Raw genomic sequence first — 18,150 nt, forward strand, 5'->3', positions numbered from 1 at the left:
TTCTCTGATTAACACAGCCCTTGAAGCTAGCTTCAAGCACAGCTTCTTTGTAAGGATAAACCTCTGACAGCTCTTCAGAGCCGGTATTTTTTCCTTTAGATTCCCCTACATCTTGTTACCTGTGTGGTTTTAACAGCCAGACCCTGCTGGTTTAGCTCCTTATGTGGGATTTCCCCCCTTTTAAAGGAAAGCAATGCAGCAAGCAGTGAGTTATAACAATGCAATTCTTCTAAAAAAAGACTTGCATTTATTGGTCAGGTGGAGTAGAGTAGGCAGAATTTCTGGGTCAGACTGCCTCTGCCAAATGTCGGTAGACACTTCACCAGAAAGAATAAAATGCCTTGCATAGGCTTCTGATAGAAGTTACTTGTTCTCCCTCTGATCACATCAACTGTCCTACTTATATCAGTTTCTCTCCGACTGTTTTTTTATTCTTACATGTCCTCTTTTCCATCAATGATTGTGTGCGTGCTCAGGGTCTGCAACAAGTAGCAAGGTCCCTTTTTTTTCCTCCCCTCCTCCAGAGGTAGACAGGATAAAACCATCCTGCATGTATTGTGTCTTTCATTCAGATCAGAGAACATGAAAACTGCAGTGTGATCATTTCTCTTTTGGCTGCGGAGTCTCATCTTCACAATGTGACTTATCTGAACTGTTTCACCCATGGAGAGCTTGAGGATCATCCTTTATGCTCCTTTTAATGCATGACAATCAAATTCCTAGATCTTAAGGGAGGTATTTACAGAGAACATTCCTAAAATTATGGCCTTTAGACAGTCTGGAAAATGAATGACCTAAAGAAAAGCACCAAGCTCTTAGTATTCCTAAGCAAAGAAATGTTAAGTGAATAAAGGAGACAACTTTATTTTCAGACAATTGAAAACTAGAGAGATTTTTCATGAAGGAAAACCAGACATTAAACACTGACTGAATACCCAGATAAGTTCTTTGTTGTAGCTACTGCTGTGAAAATCTGAATGCCAGAAAAGAAATACAACAATGATGAGGTCCTACCTGTTTGTTCTTCGCTCGTTTGAAACAATCAGGACAAGCTGTGGCTCTAAACACAGAAATGAAAATTAGCTGATACTCTTTCAGAAAAATAAACAAACAGGCAGACAGACTTAGAAGCATAGCATGTACATGGACTTTCTATCAATATGTCCAGTATCTCACTTCCACAACCTAGCACAGAGCAGAGTTTAAAATTAACTTTATCCTAAACCACAAATGGCAGAAGGCATGCGTTGCTTGATCTAGAGAAAAAGTATGGACAAAGCTGTGTAAGCCTCTTTTGGTCTGGCCAACACAAATGTGTCTCAGCTTTGAGATAGGATGGAAAAGCGCACGAGAAGTTTAGCTTTCAGTCCTTTCCAATCTTTCTCAATAAAGGTCATGATTTGTGTTGAAGTTCTGTGCAAGACTTGCTGACATCCTGAAATCTGCACTTGCTGTTCTTAGACAATGCATACTACAAACTAGAGATTCAAATTGCTGCTTCTGGATAGGAAAATTCAATTTACTACAGGAAAAGTCACCCCGGGTGTTCAATACCATTTGTGCTCTGCCTCTTCAAAAGGAAACTATTGGTTGTTTCATGAAAGTGAAAGCCAAGTCAGTGAAATACTTTTTCTGAGTACTGTAGAGGAAGTCACTGTTCCTATTAGTGGATTTCTATGTATGCAGTTAAAGATGATTTCTAGCCTGCAAGACTATTTATCAATTCTTGCTGATGCTTTTCAACACCTCTGTGACTATTTTAGACTATAAGGAAGCAGGTCTGATCTCTTGCTGTTTCTACACAAGCAACTTGCATGGCCAGTTTGTGACACAAAGCATCGCAAATTCCCTCTTCTGGAATTTCAGTACCACCATACCTTTAAACATAAATCTCCAAATATAAACTAACAAAAGCCAATTCAATCTTCCATGCCAAACGAAGAGTCATTTTAGCACACTTGCCTACACATAATTGAGTAAAAACAGCTTGAAAGATGAGAAATTGCAGACGCCATACCTGGAAATCCCACCCCAAAACATACCTGGAGGACTTCTCCAGGTTGACGCATGGTCCTACTTTGTTTCCACAAAGAGCATGACTGTCATTACTAAAGCTGTGACAATTGCCAAACTTACCATATTTACATTGAAACCAAACCATTGCCTCAGAATATGCCCAGAGCCAGCCATTCACATATGCAGAATGCCTTGACGCCTGACAAACTACTATGTAATTAAATTAGGTAATACGCTGTTACTTCAGAAAAATGTCTAAAACCTTAATTGCTGTTTAAGTATGCCACAAAGAGAAGGCAAGTAAAAGGATATTGTCAGGTCACATGGAATAAACCTGAGTAGTTGGAACGTGGAATGGAACTTCTTTACAGCTTTCACCTCTAACTATTCTGCTTGGAGCGCTAACATTGGCACCCTAACATGCTCGACATCAATATTTTTGAAATGTCACAAAAAGGATGGAAGGATGAGCTGAAAATAAGAGCCGAGAGGTTTCAGAGGAAGGAAAAGCACTGCAGAAAAAAAGAACTGATCAAGTAATATTAAATAAATAAGAACAAAAGGGTGCAGGATCCAGAGACACTTGAGTTTGTACAGAATTGCAGGTACTGTTACACAGAATCGTAGTTTGGCCTTACTACTTTCTCCCCGTTTTGCCCAGTCTTGAAGAAGCTGGAAAGGGAAGTTGTTCAGCAAACACTGGTAATCCATTCTCCCTAATACCTGGTTTGTCAACAAGCGTGGTCACTCCCTCATCCCCCCCCCCCCCTCCCCCAAGCCAAACAGAAGATGCAGTTGTTGAAAACCGAAAAGGTTCAAACACAGATCACAAATTGCTAGAGGGGGTCAAATCAGGGAAATATATAAAGGCTGCAAAGGAAATCTCTAGTTTCAAGAGATGAATTCACTATGCAAGACAGAAGACTATGCTGAGCCTCTTTCTATGCTAAGATTTAACTTGCAGTAGGGGCACAACTGATGAAACTGAGTGAAACTTAAGTTTTCCAGGAAGCATCAGCAAACAGGAAGAGTGAACCTAATTATCCAGAATATACTACAGCTAGATTTTGAGAAATCAGATTAAATGGCAGCAAAATTCACAGAAATATTTTGCTTCTGTTTGTATAGCAAATGCCCTACTGGGCTAAGCCAAAAACGACATGTGGTAGCCAGGGAACTTCTGCTTATTTTAATCAACCAGCTAAGTTGGATTAATGCACTTCAAAGCCTTCCCTCCCATCCATGTCTCCTATAAGAACAGGAAAACCTAGGCACGACCTCAAAACGATTCTCTCACCTGCAACTACCCGGTTTTAATCTATTTTTTAAACGATACAGCTATATTGAAGAGGGTAGTGACTTTGAAAAGGGCTGAAATTGAACAATTTATCTGAATGTTCTCCTTCCAGTTCAAATCAAAATTCTGGATGACTTTGTTCATTGGCTTTAAAGCATGGAACTAGAGATGGTGTAACTTTAAGCTCCACAACTGTAACTGAATACGAGGAAGTTTAGATGCAGGCCCCATTCTAGTTTATAAACACTGCATATTCTCATCTGTAGCAAATCCAAACCAACAATGTTGCACAATATTTAGATAAGATCTTTTGTTATTTATATAAAAACTTACAGGAAATGGCACTCCTCGTCTGTTTCTGGGTGAGCAAAGACCACGCTAACTTCAAACAAACTCTAAATCAAAAATAAAAAAAAAAAAAAAGGAGGTAATAGGTTTTTTAAAGGAACAGGGAGGATATTCTCAAGCACCCTTATTGTAGTATTAGGAAAACAGTCAAGAGATAGACAAAAGAGAAAGAAACCCATTTACTCTACAACATCACCTAAAAACATCAAAATGTGCCATAATAGCATTTGCATTTCTGAAGTAACCGAAGACCATCTGAGAGCACGTCAAACACATGAGTGACCTACACATCATAGATAGCAGCCCCATTTCGCACAGGGGGAACTGAGTCAGACAGTGTACGCTCAAAGCCTATTACGGTCACTAAACTTCACAAACCTTCTGGGAGAGCAGTGCATAGCGTGGAATAAAGATAAAAACCCTGTAATAGTCACCACTGTAAAATTTTGTCAGGGGCTTCGTTTGCAATGACTGGATGGCCTTGGGGCAAAGAAAGGCAACATGTCCTAGTAGACTGACAGCTAGACCAGAAACTCTAGTGTAATCTCAGTTCTACCCTCAATTCCCTCCTTGGCCTTGGGCAAACAACACTCATTACTTCTGTTATTCAGATACCGGAATACCTCAAGAGGGCTATTGAAAAGATTGGCTAATATTCAAGTGCCTTGTAGATAAAGAGCACTAGACAAGTAACTTTTATAGTACAATGATGTCTGGAGTGGCTCAGTGCCTAAGTGTTGTAGAGCTTTTGCTAACTTTGTATGCAAGAAGTTTGTTTCTACTTGGATCATCTTCTGGGTAACCGAGTGTTTCTTTCTTCGCTAACACAAAAGGGATGCTTTCAATTAGCACTCCTGGGAAAAGACAATCTGTAATTATTATGGAAGTTGACAAATCAACATAAAGGCTAAGCGACTCTAGTCCTAGGGTCAGTCCTATGGCTGATGACAAGTAAAAACTGCAGACTGCCTTGTCCTCAGCAGGAATTTGAGCCATGTTTGCAGAAATTTTACATTCACGATGATGGTGTTTCTGAATTTGTCTGGCAATATCTGAACGTCCCATTCAGTCAATGCATTTCGGAAACATTTTAAGAAAGTTAGTCAGAATCTCAAAGTTGGAAAAAGGGTTTGAAAAAACATTTCTAATGCCTACTTAGAGGTATTGCAGGTTCCAACATGCCTACCTCTATCATTCATTAAAGTAAACAAGAACCGGTATTTCCTCTTTCAGTATGTTCCTGAAATATATTTTATCGATAGAACTTAACATGCTAACAACATGAACAATTTATCTCAGAGAGCAGTAACAGTGTTGGCAGTAATAGGAGGGCAAAGAAGGAATGTGTGAGCATTCCTTAGCCTCTGGAAAACTGAGATCCTGGAAAATGAGAAAACTGAAAAAGCCTCATTGATCAAAGGAGGATGGCAGCCCAAGAGCAAGAGATTTAGCAAAAGACTACGATGGTTTCAGAAGATGCGATGATCTACATATACAAAAATGAAGATTGGACCCCTCAGTATTGAGACTGGGAGATCTCTGGTTAAAAGAATTTCCCCCCTGCTTCCCCCTACAGCGAGTGTAAGAGCAGTGCAACTGGTTTGTCTGTTAATGAAGGGGAAAAAGTATCTTTCCCCACCCTCCTGTTCATATATATATATATAAAAGTATACAAATATATACACACACACAAACACACATATAAAAAAAAAAGAAGAGAGGAAAAAAAGTGTTTTCTTATTTATACAACACCTTTCCATCAGCAGGAACACCCAACTCTTCTGACAACTGGGGATGAATAATCCACTTATAAGCTTCTTTCAGTTGAACAATGTCATCCTTTGCCAAGGAAAGGCCCAGATTTCTGAATCACAAAGAAATAATAACTTGCACAAGGGTCTGTCAAAGACAGATACATGACATATAATATTGCAAGACAAACTGAAGTAACTAGCGCCAGGTAAACAAGAAATGCAGAAATAAAAAAATACAAAAGTATTAAGCATATAGACCATGGCATGAAAGAATGAAAGGCTGTTCCAAGACCTCTATAACGGCACTATCTCTTTGTACTGAATTAATAAACAAAGTGTTGCGGAAACGTTAAGGCCAGACCAGGATTCCAAGTAAGATGCTTCCCATTAAATCCATAGTTTGGCAGGGAGTAGCTAAAGGTGTAGCTACTTGAGCTACAGTCTGCTCAAGCACAGGAAGGACAAGGTTGCCTCCTCCCTGCCTCTGACTGTGCATTCCTGCCAGCACCTGCACGCTGACACTACACAGCATGGTAAGTAATACCGGCCCACTGATCCCATTTAAAGCAAATGCTAATCCACCAAAAAAGGTTTTAAAGGTTTTGTTTTTCAGCCTGCTCGGTGAGCTATCAGCTGTCCCAGTCAAATAAGCACTTACGTTAACATAAGAAAGACAGAAGGTATGTGCAGATGAAGGCAAGATCCTTCTGATAGTAAAGCCACATCTAGTTCAGCTTAAGTAAACTGAGCATCTGGATCCTGCAGGGCAGCACCTGTACTACTTGCCAAGGAGCCTCCTGGACAGCTTCCACACTAAGTGATACCTTGTTTTGCCCTTTGTTTAAAAAAAGAAAATGTAAAAAATATCTTGTTAGATTTATTTTTATTGTTAAAAGGGCGTTCTAGTCCTTCACTAAAGGAGGGTGTGAACTCCAGTGGGCACAAATTCCCAGACAGAAAAGCTGAGATGACAATCTCAATTGATCTTGTTGGGACAGGCTCAACTACCTCTGTAGGTACAAGGCAAGGCCTTGACTCCTGTGTCATTGCCTGTGGAGAGAAGTTAAAAGGAGCAGATGCCTGTGAAGGGTGCCAGCATCCGATTTCAAACCACTTGCTGCAAACTCACAGAGCAAAGCGCACGTCCTCCTATACAAATGGCACCAATGGTAGGCTCTGTGGACAGTATTTGCCCTACAGTGCCTCATTCTCTCTCAAGCAAGTTAATGAAACAATTACTTTAAAATTAGTCTCAAAGTAGGAAGTGATTCATCATTATTTAGTCTAGCTTTCTATGAGTATCTTGAAATGGTACTTTCAGCCAAGACGGCTTCCATCAAAGACTATTTCAGTATCCTCAACTAACTCTGAGACAAGTGGATTTCTTTCCTCCTGAGCACGAAGACAATTCTTCCATTCAGAATGTCTCTAATATGTTCGCATTTGGCCAGGGGTGGGAGGCATCCTAGAGCAGACAAAGACTCAAGCATGTAAGCTGATTTCAAAACACGGAGGGATAAAAACCAGAAGAGTCAAAACTAACTTGTACCCACAGCACTAAAATCTTTCTTGCTATGCTGCTGACTTTTCACCGTTACCTGACTAACAATTTTCAGTCACTATTGATGTAAGCTAAATCTGATACGGTGGCAAACTGAAGAGGTCTGTACTTCATTACGTTTTCCATGTATGAGAAGATTCTAGCTCACAGATGGTATTGTGGCATCTCTCAGGACCACTAAGTTAACTCAAAGCTGTACAGTTGGACAGACAGCCTGCACTTCGAGCTGAAACACCATGTCCTAGCCATAATCACACTATGAGGCAAAAGATATAAGAAACCCCAATTAAGGTCAAACCAGGTAAAAACCCAAAGAAACAAAAAACCACACAAAAACCAGCTGCCATCTTATCCTACATAAGCATCAAGTAAACTGGGAAACTGGATAAGACTATATAATCAGTTTCTCGTCTGCTCAACATTTATATAGACAAACGGTGTCCATATAAGAGAGACAAACAGACCACAAAAATTATGGACAATAAAAGATAATTTTAAAAACCCCAACAAATAAAATGATAGCACATCCCAGTTCTGGATTACCTTATGATTAGTTTTGAAGGTACAAAGTAAGTTAAAATCTTCGCCAAGGACATAGAAGTGAGTCTATATCTTCTACAACTGTTAGCAGAAGTACCTTTATATGAAACCAACTGTCCTGACCTTGAAAATATAGCATTAATTGCTTGGTTAAAAGTTTCTCTTAACGTATGTGTCTCAGCAGGTCCACTGCATTAAGTGGTTTCTCATTTCTACTATGTTGGAAAAAAGTTACAGTAAGAGTATCTCTCCTTTCTCTAAATCTGGAGAACTCTCTAATAGAAGTGGTATGAGAGTTGCCAAAAGAAATTACTCACCTCATTTCCTGTTTTACCAGCAGCCAAGCAGCACGCTATAGGTCACCAGCCATGCCCAGGAAGAAGAGAGGGGAAAAAAAAAAAAGAAAAAGGCAAGTGAAATTCAGGCTAAAAACTCCCAACAATCTGAGAGACTTAGCACAAGGAAAAATGTTTTATAAACTCAGGGAAAAAAGGAAATATTAGGATTTTAATTTAGTTTTTGCTTTATAAGTGGAAAGATAGAACTGGAGCTTGTTTTTATTTGTAAGACATCACTTTGCAATTCATCTCAAATCCTATCTGACTAAAAAAAAAAATCAGGCTGCATTAAACACACATTGAAACTTGCTATTAACTCTACAACTAGAAAAAAGACTAAGTCAAGTGCAACTAACAGTTATCTACCAGAAAAATTAAAAAAGGAAAAGAAAGACAAAAAGGAAAAAGGAAAAGAAAGACGAAAAAGGAAAAGAGAGACAAAAAGGAAAAAGGAAAGAAAGGGAAAAAGGAAAAAGGAGGGATGGTATATGAAAACTGATTTGACATATAAATTAAAACAAAACATAAAATTCCATTAATCCAGTTATTCTTTTTAAAAACACAAAATAAAAGACATACGTGGTCTTACGGAATCACGAACCCTTTCCCTGAGGACGGCCCCCTTATTTAAAGCATACCCCTTAGTTTAGGAGGCATAGGCTGAACATGAGAAAGCTGAGGAACAGAAGGAATAATTCTAGAAATCAGAGGAAGCTTTTAGTACAAATGCTTGAGTTCATTAGCAATTATTGATCACATAGCATACGTAGGAGTGGCTGCAAGGTGTGATCTGAGAATCAGATGTGATCTAAGAATCAGATGGGCAGATTCAGCCTCGAATTCTCCTTTTTTATTTCCCAGTTGCCCTTCTGTTGCTTTGTGCAGATTCTCTGTGAATACCACCTTCTTCGGCTCCTGATGCACTTTGAGCGGAGTTTCCAAGAGGTAATAGTCACTTTATTCATGTGACCATAGGATAACTCAGGAAGCTCAGGAGGTCTCTGTCCAACCTTGTGCTTATAGCAGGATCGGCTATGAAATCGGATAAGGTTCCTCAGGACTCTGTGCAATGAGTTCTCAAAAATGTCCGGTAACGGAGACTGCACCACCTCTCTGGACAACCTGCTCTAGCTTGATTCTCCCTAATTTGTGCATTGTCAACAACTCTTCAAACTCTACTCCTGTCCTCTAGCAGCCTTATATGTGTAAATAAACATGATGTAGCAGATCCCTTAGATGTGACACTGCCCAGGGAGGATGACCACGAACCATCACTCAGGTGTCCCAGCCAACAAATGAGACTCAGCAGTGTAAGAATTAACAATGGTTATATGAAAGGTCAAAAGCAGAATTAAAATTACCAGTGGTATGAAAGGCAGAATAATACAAATGTAAGCCCCAAGCAACAACAGTCTGTTGAATCAGTGCAACAATAACAGACTTGAACAAATTTAAAAATTATGAAGAAACCGAAGACTTCCAAACAGCACTGCTTATGCTAAAAGCTTCTAAAAGCGTTTCTTTCCCAAACTCTGCTCTGGGACCCCAATATTTTAGAGGTGCATCTCTTTGCAGTCTCACTCACTTCTCTTTGTACTGATACATTGATTCTACAAGATGACCTATTACTTCAGTGTAGTAACTGTTCAGTGCTTTGGGATTTAAATTTTGACTCTGTGCGGGCCCAGAGTGACTGCCATTCTCTGCACCACAATGAAAACACACCTTACTAAACTGAAGTGCATTGCAGTTAACTAGAATTTTAACTTTGACCACAAATTCCCTTTCTACTAGGTCTAAATAAGTGTGTGTGTGCTGGGGGGCAGTGGGGGGTGGGAGGGGGAAGGTGATGTTGGACGCATGTATTCAGAAGACCTGTACAATGTTTCCATTTCAACAGAATGCCTATCAGTGCAAAAACAATTAATAAGAAAAGAAAAACTCTCCTCAACCTCCTACAATGAAGCAACAACAACAACAGCATTTTCAGTTCTTCCTCTACTCAAAACAACAACAAAATACATTCAGACTGGCAGGATGCCATTTAGGCAATAGGACCTGTGCTGTCAAGACAGTCTGGACACCTAGTCTCACCATCCTCACTGAAGATGAATTCCAAAAATCAAGTTGTTTGGGTTTTTTCATTGTAGTTGTTTCAAGCCAAAATTGGTAGCTTTCAACCTGTGAACTGCACACTACTAGTAAAGTATCATAGAAAGGTGACTCCATATGCTTGTCATACAACTATATATATGTATGCAACTTCCAAAGGAGTTAGTATTGCAAAAGCAGTGAACACCACTGATTTGAATTCTTCAGAATTTTAAATCCCTTCCCTGTCTTTCATTCTTCATACAGTGCCTGTCGAAAGAATTACTGTCTATTGGTAAGGAAATAATTCTGAAAAAGGGATTTGAAAACATCCATCAAGCTTAAAGCAGCAGAGCCAGGATCACATCATCTTTTCATTGATATCAGAAGGACCCACATCATAGATCTCTGTTACATGTTGATAGAGGAACTCAATCAAAAAAACCACCTACTACCCTTCCTTTTGTACATCTAAAAAAATGAGGGAATCGAAAAACCAGTGCTAGAAATATTAAGGGGAAAGAGGGATGGTGGAGAGAGAACATAAACTTTGTTAGATACATGATACACAAAACTGCAAACTACTGAACAAAATACTGTATTCATGGAATACTGTTTGCTCAAATTCACTGTGATTCATTATCCTGCATATGCAGACAGTAAGACAAAACACCATGAAGCCTACTGTAATCTTGTTTGCATAATAACACAGATAAAATCATAAATAAAAAGTTTCCACTTGAAATTCCTTGAACCTAATTCTGACCTAGAGAATATGACAACCACAAAACTGGTCTAGAAAGCTGCATTTGACAAATGCCAATTAAAGAAAAAATCTCATATATCTTGATCTAAAGCACATGTAGGTTTGGTACTCAGTTGGGTGGCTGATCTCACTGCTTTCCCATTTCACAGGGGTATAATTACAAAAAAGAGAAAACTTCTGCATGTAAGTAGCTATGCTAAAATGAGACCACAGGTCAAATTTCATTTCCTCTCTCTTGACTTCAAAACTGAAAAAGAATTGAAGAAATTACTTTTCCCCTTCAATTAAGAGGAAACAATAGATTAGGGTACTGCGAGCACAGAAGCCAAAAGATCCCAAATTCCAAATCACATTCAACCACCAAGCCAGCCAAACCCCTCCACTGTCTCCCAGCTGTATGTGAAGCAGGGGATCAGATCCCTCTACTTCATAATTACTTTATGTTTGTGGTTTGAAAATGAAAAATGCTCATTACAGAGCTCAAGCCTGCAGGGCAATGCTTAACAGCAAATATATTTCTGAAATACACTAGCTTAGGCACTATATTGATTACAAGCTGCAGGATATTATTCAAATGCTGAGGGATCACAGTGGCAACAGTTGAAATACCATGTGCAATCTCAGCCACAGCATTTTTTTCACTGTATTAGAAAAGAGCTTCGAGATGGGGAATTCCATGATGAGGTATACACAGTTCTACAGGGAGTAATGACTACAGATGCTATTTGCATCAATGTCCTTGTAGCAAGTACCAGGATGATGGATCACAACTGAGACTACAGAGCTAACAGTCACCCTTCTGAAGGGCATGACTCACTTCATATTCTAATATAGTTGTCTGACATAAACTTGGGACTCCTGTGTTTATGATTTATTTTAATCAAATATCCTACTTGTGGAAAGAGGTGATAGCTTCTTTGCATTACAGATACAAATACTATGCAAATGTAAATTTTATGTTCCAGTCTTCTTCAGCTCCTATCGTACATTTTAGACTTGGCAGGATGACAACTGTCATAATTAAATTAGTTGAAGGTAACATTAAAAGGCAGTTCCTGATTTTTTTGTTAAAAAGAAGCAAGAGAAAACCTTTGTGTCATAGAAAAGGTCAATGGGAGGGAGGCTGTCTTTGGGGTGTCCTCTTATGATAAAATTACGTATGTTTTTGTACAGTGCAGTTCAAAGAATTAAAAGCAGAATTTAACAAAAGACCTCTTTTCAACACAAAGCATGTTGAGATATCTGAGATATCCTGACCTATTATATTACTTGCTTCTTCTCTGTAACGGCAAAACAGGAATGGTTTTTACCAATTATTTTTTAAAGCAATAAACGGATAGGTGGTAAATAAACCCCCATGATTTTAAACAGGTTCTTTCGCCACCATCACCCATTTTCACCTCTCCAGTTAGGGCACAGCTACTCAAACAGCTGGCTTAGCATTTGGCAAGACCAAAGGGGTGGAATAGAAGGGACACAGCAGGAACTTCCTAATGCAGACCTCCTCTCAGATGAACCGAAACTGTTTCCAAAGAGAATAGATCTGGTTTTGGAGCTTCCTACTCACTCATCTCACTCCACCTATTAATTCCTGTACTCTCACCACAACTTTTATTCCTTTGCTTGTACCAAGCACTGTAGTATTGTTTGTTTGCTTGAATATAAGCACAAGATACCTTCAATGAAGCAGATGGACAGGTTGAAAATTAGTCCTCATCCCTTTTATCAAACTAGCAATTTATTGCACTTAGAAGACAAAGTTATTCTAAAGTAATAAATCTGGGTTTCTACCAACTGCCTTTGCCAAGTCAGTTTTCCCAATCCAAACAGTCTCAGTGTATCATCAACATTTCAATCAGCAAGAGGAACTCTCTGAAGCATAGTACTATTTTTTGCTTCCATTTACAGCCAAGGCTGCCTCAAAGTAAAGACACTAGCCCTGCTTGTTCAGATTAGTGTCAGAACATCCCTGAGCTAGAATTGCAATGCAATAACACCCTCTACCGAGGCATTCTGCAAAGACCCACAAGGAGGGTGAGGAAAAACAGTAGCATCAAATTTTTCTTTCCTCACTTCCACCGTTATTTAGCTATGCTATGGGGGAAAAAAAAAGAAAGAGGTTATTTTTAAGCTAGATAAACTGTAGCTGTCAAGCTAAAGATGTATAATGGAAACGTATTAAGAACTTGCTAACATGGGAATTGCAGTTGGGACTCTAGCCAAAAGATTCTGTGCATCACTTTGTTTTTCGCTCATTGAGGCTATAATGAATAGAGAGAGGGAGGCCTCTGCAATGACTAGTGAAGGTAGACTGGAAATGAAAAAGACCTGATCAATAGTACCCCCAAAAATACCAAGGCTCCTCTTTTTTTAAACACCTAAGCTTACAGACTAAGTTTGACCTACATGTGGAGTTTTACAGAGCACCAGAGGCACACATGCGTACCTAACCTGGAAATGCTTTTTTGGCATATCTCATTTTTTGGATGCACATAAAACCAATGGGAATAAAGGCAGTGCATCCAGCCAGAAAGCACAAAGCAGTTTGTTCTGGTATTGTTTTACAGTGGCAGCTGAAGCAAACACACCAACTATATTTAATTTCAGATGGGAAGTAAGGAATTTTATGTTCAAGAAGACTTAGAGGTAAAATATATGTTAGCACAGTGCAGCTATTACACTGGCATTTTCCAAAGATGCCAGAACTAACAGTACAAATCAGCACTAAAATTGTAATAGATTATTTAACAATCAATTTGTGTGGGATGAGAATAGACATCACCACAGGTTTACACATAAATCCAAGACCACCTACGCTTCTTTCTGCCATGTTCACTGAAGCTTCTACTACATCTTACCACAGCAGGAATCTATCGTAAAGATTTACATGTTGCCCTTTAGAACAGTATTTTTGCATCACTTTATATCACAAAGCAGGGGAACATCGTAAAACACCTCATAACTAAGCAAAAATTGTTGCTTTATTAATCAAGTTATACTATACTTAGCATCCTCCCTTGATGAAAAAAAAATAATAATTACCAGGGTTATATACTCCTCTCTACATTATCATTATCCTCTGCAATTAAATGACTGAAATGTAAACAATTTAAGTTTTATTAAAATTGCCATCAAAATCAGTAGTTTTACAACTGCTATAAACTGCAGTTTTACAAATCTAGACTTTCAACAATGCCCAAGACAGGTGACTATTAAAATGTGTACTTTCATGTAATTTAAAATGCTGAACAGTTAAAGAGTTCATTTTCAAATTCCTTCATTTGTATTCTGCACTACCAATTATCATTTATTTCAGGAAAGGCACCAGCTGTGCAGTTCCTCCTCCGAGAAGATCCACAAAGCAGAGCTGGCATCTGTACCAAAGGGAACAATACACCGAGGATTTAAAGAAACTCCTTTTAGATTTTCAGATGTAAAATAACTCCTGGGCTAACTGAAAACCGAAGCTACTCGGACACTTTATTAATCAAAATAATACTCAACAACAAGGAAGGGGAGCTCAGACTTCACTTCTAGCATGTGTTTTTTGTGTTTTGGGGGTTTTTTAAACAATAGCAATTAAAAATCAAACCACCTCCAGCTTGTATATTCCACAGTTCTTTTATTTAATATGCATTTAAGTTATGAAGAAATATCTGTAAACACTCACCTCCCTAACAGACAGCTGTGGGGGTAGCGACACAGAAAATACAAAACTAGTGAACTGGTAGTCAGCAGAATTAACTTTTTGGCACACCTGTAAGAAAAGGATTTTAATATTAAACCACAGTAATGGAACTGAGTTGATAATCTTTTAGGATATTCTTTATTCCAGCATAATCGCTGTAAATCCATTTTAATACACATTCAGATAGATGCTGAACATACAAACCAGAGTAATCCCTAGAAACTTATTGAAATACAAGCTTTTTTGTTCTGTTAAAAAAAAGAACTTACTCATAAACAATCCTTATTGATAGAAAACAAGCAGCTGGCTATTTTAAGGCTAAGACCAATTGTATATCAAAATCTTAATGCAACAAATTATACCACAATGACCAAAGGCTTGAACAGCTGACTCAGTGTCTTTTTTTCATGGCAATGACACAATTCTGCGACAATAAACATGTTTTAAAATGCTAGTATAATACAGGAACAAACAAATATCCGTAGTACTAATTCATAAGCATTCCTCATCATAAAAAATCATGTTTGTCACTGGAAATAAAGTAAGAACCCAAACACACATCAAATGTTTTAAAGTAGGCTAGCAAAAGCTGATGGTTAGATATCCCTACTGGAAGTAAGCTTAAACACAAATGAAGTTGCTGTCCAAAACATCAGTGACTTTAGTGAATGTTAAAAGACTAATTCTGAGCTTTTAAGGTGAAATCAACATCTCAGATAAGGAAATTTCTTTGTAAAATAATCAGGTTTTGTGATGCCTTAACAAATGCTGTCAGATTTTCCATTCCTACTCAAGAAGAGTAACTCCGAAACAAGTCTTAGAAGTGGATGGTGTAAAAATACATATACACTGCCAACGGAAACAAAAAAGAAACATCATGCACTGCAACAGCAGAAACTATATACTATGCTTTCTGTTTAGTCCCATTTTTAGATATATTCACGCTATTAAACCAAATTATTTTCTATTAAAACTCTGTTTAACATCTCAAATGCAACAGTGATTTTTCTAGCTGATATTTCAGTTTGTGACATAAGCAATTTTATTGCTCAGAGGTGATGTTTGCAACACTTGTTATACCCATATTCTCTCCTAACTCACATTTTCTCTATTACCTACAACCTGCTGTATCACCAAAGTATTCTTCTTCCTCTGTGGCTTTCTAAATAGTAGTACGTTGTATATATGTATATATATTCTAATAGTACATTGTATATATTCTAAAAAATAGTACAGAATCATGCTGTATTAGGAACATATAGTTAAGCTGAACAGCACAGCAGTTGATGCCTCCTCATTTTCCTTTCCCGTAAGTGACTGTTAGTCCTTTTCCTAGGAAAATGTGCTCCTAGCAGTCATTCTGTTGCGCCTGCACTGCTATTTTTTATACAAAAAGTTACATTATGACAAGGCCTGGGTAAAATATGGTTACAGGGACAAGTTGCATTTCCCAGCTGCACGGGAAGTTTGCACACAGTGTCAATGAGCAGTAAATAGTCGAATGGCGCCACCTACACTTCAAATATTCAAAACAGGCACATGTTTCGATTTGTTTTCCAGTACCTTTCTCTTAATTGTTTAACTGCATGGTGTTTAAAATCATCAGCTCTATCCTGTAGGCCCTAACATACACAATCTCCAGAAAAAGTACACGGAAAGACTAAGAACATATATTTACCTTTTTCACAAAGTCGGCCTCGCAGAACTCCTGAAGAATTCCCAAACACACGTTGCAAACCTTCACAGCTGAGTTCTCCACTGCGGTATTTCCATCATTAACCAAAGGTATCTGCTGGAGAGCTCCGTTGTGGTTCAGAGCATCAGGCCCTTCTTCTGTCTGTTCAAGTCTGATTCTCTTACAAGGAGGATCAACTACATCAAAACAATCCGTATCTTCTTCTTCTTGATTATTTTTCAGAAATTCTTTTAAATCCTTCATCAACTCCTAACATAAACAGAGGAATCATACTGTTGTTTCTTCTTCTTTTCTCCAATGCTGTAACAAGCACTTATAAACACAATTGTAAAAGGCAGCACTAACCATTTCAATTTAGCCATAGTATATGTAATTAACAACTTGGAATTTATACCAAAAGACATCTACACCATTAGAAAGCTTCAAGCTGTATTTCTCTCAAAATATTGACCAGAGAAATTGAATTCTGCTGAACAGACTTCTTTATCATTCAAAAGTGAAAACATTTTACAGACCTGACTTGCAGAAATGCATTTATCTTTGGCCTCATCACTATTCAATGGGAACAGATGTTTATTGCCTTTTTCTCATTTAGATTATGTTAGAATTTAATTCCTCCAACTCCATTAGCCCAGATGACTAGGAAGAGTTGGCTAGCACAGTATGAGAAGAAAATGAGAGCAGATACAGGTGAGGGTGAAATTAAGTACATAGAGGATGAACTTCATATAAAGACAGAAGCCCATAAAAATTAAAGGATGTGCTGGTGAGAAGACAGAAGAATTCCTGCATGTCTCTGAATTTTAGGACAGATGAGAGATAGAGGCAAAACATAGTTTAGAAATGAAGATTTATTAAAAGGTCTTCAGTAACAAGGACAGCAGTTGCTGTGGTATGGCAACTCAGAGGAAAATTAGGTAGAGGTGCAAAAGAATAAACAATGGCATACAGAATGAACACTTCTCAAATGATTAATAGAAAATGGAAAAGGATAAAGAAGAAACAGGTCAATGGAGGCAATCCTCCCCCTCTGCTCCACTCCTGTGAGACCCCACCTGCAGTACTGCGTTCAGCTCTGGGGCCAACATAAGGACAGGGGCTTCTCAGAGTGAGTCCAGAGGAGGCCACAAAGATGATCAGAGCTGGAGCCCCTCTGCTATGAAGACAGGCTGAGAGAGTTGGGGTGGTTCAGCCTGGAGAAGTGAAGGCTCCGGGGAGACCTTATAGCAGCCTTGCAGCACCTACAGGGAGCCTACAAGTAAGCTGGAGAGGGACTTTTTACAAAAGCATGTAGTGATAGGCCAAGGGGAAATGTCTTTAAGTTGAAAAAGGGTAGATTTAGACAAGGTATCAGGAACAAATTCTTCACTGTGAGGGTGGCGAGGCACTGGCACAGGTTGCCTGGAAAAGCTGTGGATCCCCCATCCCTGGAAGTGTTCAAGACCAGGTTGGATGCAGCTTTGAGCAACCTTGTCTAGTGGAAGGTGTCCCTGACCGTGGCAGGGGGCGTGGAACTAGCTGATCTTTAAGGTCCCTTCCAACCCAAACCATTCTAGGATTCTAAGAAAGATGTTAAAAATGAATTCTGGAGAAACTAAACTTGAACAAAGGTGAAACAATCAAGACAGACACCAGAAGATGCAAGCATAAAGACAAGGGATTAGATCAAGTAAATGGAGATGTTTATTTGGCCTACACAATGAAAGGAGTCTCAAAGAACCAGTATGGATGAAAAACAAACGGCCAAAATTAGTTGAAGAGTATCAAATACAAGAACAAAGGCAAGAATGGTTGTGCACAGCTAGGAAAAATTTGAAGTACACTCAGTTTTGGTATTAAGGTCAGCTGAAAAGGATGCCTAATAACACTATGTTTGAATGACTGAAAAAGGAAGATTTATCCTTAACTTGTGCTCCACAATTCTTCAGTTACATCCCTCTACCAATTCTACTGAAAGAAAAAGGAAGCATGAGACAAAAAAAAGTTTGGAACATAGATGGTTCTCCCTCTGCATCAGCTACACTGCCCACAATGCCTTTACTACTTATTAAAATA

At 38.6% G+C, this 18,150-nt stretch overlaps 1 protein-coding gene across 2 annotated transcripts in view; it reads right to left on the reverse strand.

Annotated features, from left to right (window-relative positions):
• The window catches only part of PUS10 (pseudouridine synthase 10), a 36,696-nt gene that overhangs the window by 16,107 nt on the left and 2,439 nt on the right, over positions 1-18,150 (reverse strand). For both annotated transcript variants that reach the window (XM_040611437.1, XM_040611436.1), the window contains exons 3-8: positions 16,078-16,344; positions 14,382-14,468; positions 7,834-7,868; positions 5,414-5,525; positions 3,647-3,708; positions 1,015-1,060 (exon numbers count right to left, since the gene is read on the reverse strand). In XM_040611437.1, coding sequence (XP_040467371.1) covers positions 1,015-1,060; positions 3,647-3,708; positions 5,414-5,525; positions 7,834-7,868; positions 14,382-14,468; positions 16,078-16,344 — 609 coding nt within the window. The remainder of the gene's footprint in view (positions 1-1,014; positions 1,061-3,646; positions 3,709-5,413; positions 5,526-7,833; positions 7,869-14,381; positions 14,469-16,077; positions 16,345-18,150) is intronic.

The sequence above is a fragment of the Falco naumanni genome, chromosome 12, assembly GCF_017639655.2.
Source record: "Falco naumanni isolate bFalNau1 chromosome 12, bFalNau1.pat, whole genome shotgun sequence".
In the NCBI taxonomy this organism is placed as follows: Eukaryota; Metazoa; Chordata; class Aves; order Falconiformes; family Falconidae; genus Falco; species Falco naumanni.